We start from the raw sequence: 4,666 nt of genomic DNA, 5'->3' as shown, positions 1-4,666 counted from the left end.
GCAAAATAGCCTACAAATACTATATTTTACAAACTGGGAGCATAAAGCAACTGTCTTATTTTCATGAGTAAGGCATTGGAAGAAACAGTAGTACTACACGTGGGAAAGCAGGAAAAAAAAAAGGACCAATCCTTTCACCCTATTTTTCTACAAAGCAGTTCTTTGGCAAAGCATTGTCCCAATTTGTCATCATCCACACATTCTAAGTTAACTTGTTTCCATTTATTCAAATCAGCGGTAGTGACTATTACAGATGAAGTGAAGGACAGAGACCTTAAGATAACAAAGGCTTCTCAAGGGTGATTCTAAAATGTCCCTGTATATTATAAATAATAGCTTTAACACAAGATGTATAAAAAATAAGAGGAGCATTCCATTTAAGAACCAATTATTTAGAAACCAAAGGAACAGGCCTGAGAAAATTTGCTGTAATCAACTGGTTTTATTTCCTAGAACTGAAATATTCTATGGTTGGTTCTCAGATCAAACTTCCGAAGCTGCAGTCAACAATTTTTCATCAGAGCCCAAGGGAGAGGGGAAGGGGTGAAAGAGACAATAGTTGGAGAAAGGCATAAAGACCATTAGGAAGAGGGTGAGAGAAGACACATCTTCCTCTGTTGTATCAGTGGGCTACATACTAGACCTGTTGATGGGACCAGGTGATGGTACCTGAATGGAAAATGACACCGTGAGGAACAGCAAAGCCTTACTACAAGTCATAAACTTCAAACAGAAAGGGAGCCTTCCAGTTTATCTCAGAAATGGAACAGCAATGGGAAAGCTAGGGCCAGCGTTGAGGCACACCTAGGGGTAGTTCTTAAAAATTTTTTTTGGAACTTCCTTTTATTAAAGATTTTATAAAATATGTGTCTTTTCTTCTATGCCTGAGTGAGATATATGACCGTAGGGTGTCCTTGAGGCTGTGGGGAGAGAAAGCGGCAGCCAAGGATCTTCCCAGGGCATCCCATCAGTGGCCCCAGAGATCTAAACGGGGACAGATATTTCTCACGGTCCCCAACCAGGATATTGGGCAAAGTCAAGTTTTCAGATCTCACAAACAACTTGGAAGCCCCCAAATGTTTTGATGAAAAACGGCAACTCCCAGAACTTCCTGGGCCAGCAAAAGGATTTGTGGAAGACGGGGAGGGGGCATTCCCCACATGCTGCCCCTTTTCCCTGAATGTCTGAAGCTGGGAGGTATGGCAGGCATGGGCAGGAGCTCAGGAAGATGTCGCTCTCCTGCCCGCTAACTACCACAGCTTGAAGACTGCCCATCCCAAGCCCTGGAAGTGCCCTCTGCTCTTTATCTGCCAGGCCTTTCACTCCTACCCATATTCCTAAGCAGAGGTCCATAATGCCTGGGAAAGTAGGAGGGGTGGAGAGGGGTGTCTAGAGGTGAAAACAGCCTGCCTGAACCCCAAGTCGGAAACGGATCCAGGCAACGAGTGGGCGGGCGGGCGTGGGGTGGGGTAGGGGGTATGGGGGGAGAAGAGGGGGCCGGAAGCTGGGATGGTGGCCTCACTTTATCCCAGGGAGGGAACTGAGGCCCTGACTCAGATCACAGAGGCGTGGGGGCAGAGGTGAGAGTCAGGTGGCCTGCCATCCAGGGGACGGGCAGGGCAAAGGAGCGCGGGTTGGAGGAGGACGGGCTGGGGAGAGGGAAAGGCAGTCCCAGATTGCAGGCCGTGGCCAGATTCCCCAAGAACGGCCAGGCCGCAGCAGGACCGGGGCAGGGGCTCTTCTGGAAACGCTGGTAACTACAGGCTGTCGCGATCTCCGCCGCCCGGTGCCTCGGCATGCGACTCCTGGGAGGCCTCCTCGTCGGCGACTTCTTCCTCCCGGAGCTCCTCCTCCTCTGGCTGAGGCGGCTCGCAGGCCAGGCCGGGGTCGCTAGGGTCGCTGCCGTTCTCCACCGCCACGAAGAGCGGACTCTCCTCTTCGACAGCGGCCGCCGCCGCCGCCGCCGCCTCCGCCGCCGCCACCGCCTCCGCCGCCGCCACCGCCTCCGCCACCGCCTCCGCCTCCGCCTCCGCCTCCGCCTCCTCCTTCTCCTCTTGGTCGGGGGCTGCCTTCTTAGGTCGTTTGGGGGCGTCCTCCGGCGGGTCCCCCGCGCTCCTCTTCAGCGGCCCCTTCTCCTTCTCCTTCTCCTTCTCCTCCTCAGTGGGCTTGACGTCGACCGGCTTCCCTAATTCGTCGCCGCCATCAGCGTGGGTCGGCTTGTCCTCGTCGCCCTCCGCGGCCTCGGGCTCCGGCCAAGGTCCGTCTCCGCTGCCCTTCTCTGAGGCTAATGGGCTGTCGGAGGCCTGGACCGTGGGGTTGTTCTCGATCTCCCACAGCCCCTCGCTGAAGCCGCGCCTCTTGTTGGGCTTGCCGAACTTCTCCTTGCACTCCTTGTACGGGAACAGGCGTTTGGGACTCAGGAAGGCCGTCTCGTGGGTCCCGAAGAAAAACACCTGGTAGCGGTTGGGCTGGGTCATGTCCTCTATCCTCGCCGGCCAGTGGGCATAGCCCTTCAACTTGGCAAACACCAGGTCCCCGCTCTTGTACCTGGGCATGCCGTAGGCCGACATAGCTGGTTCTGCGGACCCCGCCTGGGCCACACCGGAAGTAGACGCCGGAGTCTGCGCGCGCGCAGTAAGGGAGCTGCTGGCCGGGAGTTGTTGAGCAACCTGCTCGAGGGGACCGGCGCCACCTAATGGGCGGGCAACGCTCGGGGCTCCAAGAAGATGCCAGTGCGAAGACTGCATTATCTCGCGAACACGCGAAGCCCGTTGGACCCACCCTCGGACTTCATGATGTCTAGGATGCTGGAAGAAATAGCTAGGATGGCCGGGTGGCGGTTGTGCTTGTGGCCTTGTGCTACTGATCAATCTCTACGGCACCTGGGCCAGATGGTTGCACAGTTTAAATAAACGGTGCCAGAGCGGCCTAGAAAGGGGGCAATGTGACAAGAAAACACAGTGACACAATTAGTACGTATTTCCATGAAACTAGTAACAGCCCAGTGCAAGCATGCAGTGTCCCTGTAGGCCCCGATCTGCTCACTACAGGAAACTGTACAGCTGCGTTAGGAGCAGCTAAAGAGATGGCTGTGTCAGTGGTTTCAGCCCTTTTCTGATTTCCTCCGGGACTAGCACTGGAGCCTGCAGTGAGGCTCAAGAATACGTGAAAGTCTGGTAAAGGGTTAGAGTCAGCAGCGTGGTTAGGATGTCTAAAGTCCACATTACTGGGCAACAAAAATGTCAAACATTATTATATCTTTAGGGTCACAAAAAGTATATAGGAACGCCACCACCACGGCAAACAGACATCTAAATATTTCCTACTTTCTATGGAAATGTTCACCTTGGATACCAGACATAAAGTTTAAACTTTGTTGGTGATTGTACCGTATTGTGAAAGATGAGGCTACATGGTTGTAACATTGAGATCATGGCACATGTTTTCAGTATCTTTCTAGAAGAGATGAAAATTGGGTTCATTATGCATAAGAATTAGGTAGAGATCTGCTCATATCGAACATGCTCTTGGTAACTAGAACTTCCTGTGAGCTACAGACTAAAAAAGTATAATCTCAGCTGAGAAACTATTTTAAAAAGAGAATTTTCTTCAGATATAAGTCTCTTCTAAACATAAGAATGAAAGTGTCAGTGCAACTGCAGTTGTTTACATAACTTTCTACATCTTTTTTGGATCCTGCTTGCTAGCTGTGAGCAAGCACTCTGAAACCTACCCAAATTTATCATACCACTACTCTTGACTATTATAACTAGAAAGATGTTCCTTCCCAGTGTAACCAACAGACTAGACGAGAATTAGAGCCCTTAACCCATTTCAGTACAACTCAAATTTGTTTCCCATTTGCTGGGCTGGAACAGCCATTTTAACTCTGAATGGTTGAGACATGCTCTAGGCAAAAGGAGATATCCTCTCCCTAACAAGGTGAAATGAACATGAAGCCCTTTGATAATTCTAAAATTCTAAACAAGTTCTTTCAGCTCTTCTGTCAAGCCATTTTCTTAGAATGCCTATCTGCCCTGCTAATATCTATTACACTTTTATTAAATAAGTAACATCAACAATGCATCAACACTTCGTTTACAAATCAACATCCTGCTACAAAGATGAATCTGACAAGTTCCCTCCTCTCAATTTTACAGGGAAAGTGCTAGAAAACTAGAAATGTTTAGTGGCTGTAGAAGAAAATAGGAAATAATAGGCAGCTATGGAGCCCATAATAGGAAGGAATTTGGAATTTCTGTAAGCAGAGATATTGCTATATGTGGCCATTTTTTTTTTCAGGTAAGTATGCTGTACCAATGCACATATCATGTATGAAGGTTGCTGAAGTAGGAAAAAAAATCTAGCTAGATAGCATGTCTAGAAGAGGTACTTAGTTGTACCATCAGCTCAATCTGAAGGCAGGACCGGTTCTAAAAGCCAGCTGCTGAAGCTGAAGGTGGCAAAGGTGCCTCACTAGAAAAAGCCAACATCAATAGTTGGGTGGTTGAACTACAGCAGGTGAACAAGTATGAGGGTGTGAAGGCAGGACTGGGGATCTAAGGGTTAGAGCAATAACCAACACTTATGGAAAACTGAGATAAAAAGTATAGCAGGAAGCAAAGGCAAAAAGATCTAGTAGAGAAGGATCTAGGTCTGCAAAGAA

At 49.5% G+C, this 4,666-nt stretch overlaps 1 protein-coding gene across 1 annotated transcript; it reads right to left on the bottom strand.

Annotated features, from left to right (window-relative positions):
• Positions 1 to 422: 422 nt before the first annotated feature.
• Positions 423 to 2,647, bottom strand: HDGFL1 (HDGF like 1). The gene is made up of 2 exons (XM_058432439.1): positions 2,010 to 2,647; positions 423 to 1,967 (listed from the first exon to the last, which is right to left on the bottom strand). Exons 1-2 carry the CDS (start codon positions 2,568 to 2,570, stop codon positions 1,758 to 1,760), a joined length of 771 nt encoding a protein of 256 aa, XP_058288422.1. The 5' UTR covers positions 2,571 to 2,647; the 3' UTR covers positions 423 to 1,757.
• Between the last annotated feature and the right edge of the window lie 2,019 nt (positions 2,648 to 4,666).

This window comes from Hylobates moloch, unplaced genomic scaffold, assembly GCF_009828535.3.
Source record: "Hylobates moloch isolate HMO894 unplaced genomic scaffold, HMol_V3 SCAFFOLD_20, whole genome shotgun sequence".
In the NCBI taxonomy this organism is placed as follows: Eukaryota; Metazoa; Chordata; class Mammalia; order Primates; family Hylobatidae; genus Hylobates; species Hylobates moloch.
The sequence above is the reverse complement of the archived record's forward strand: the minus strand, read 5'-3'. Positions and strand labels throughout refer to the sequence as shown.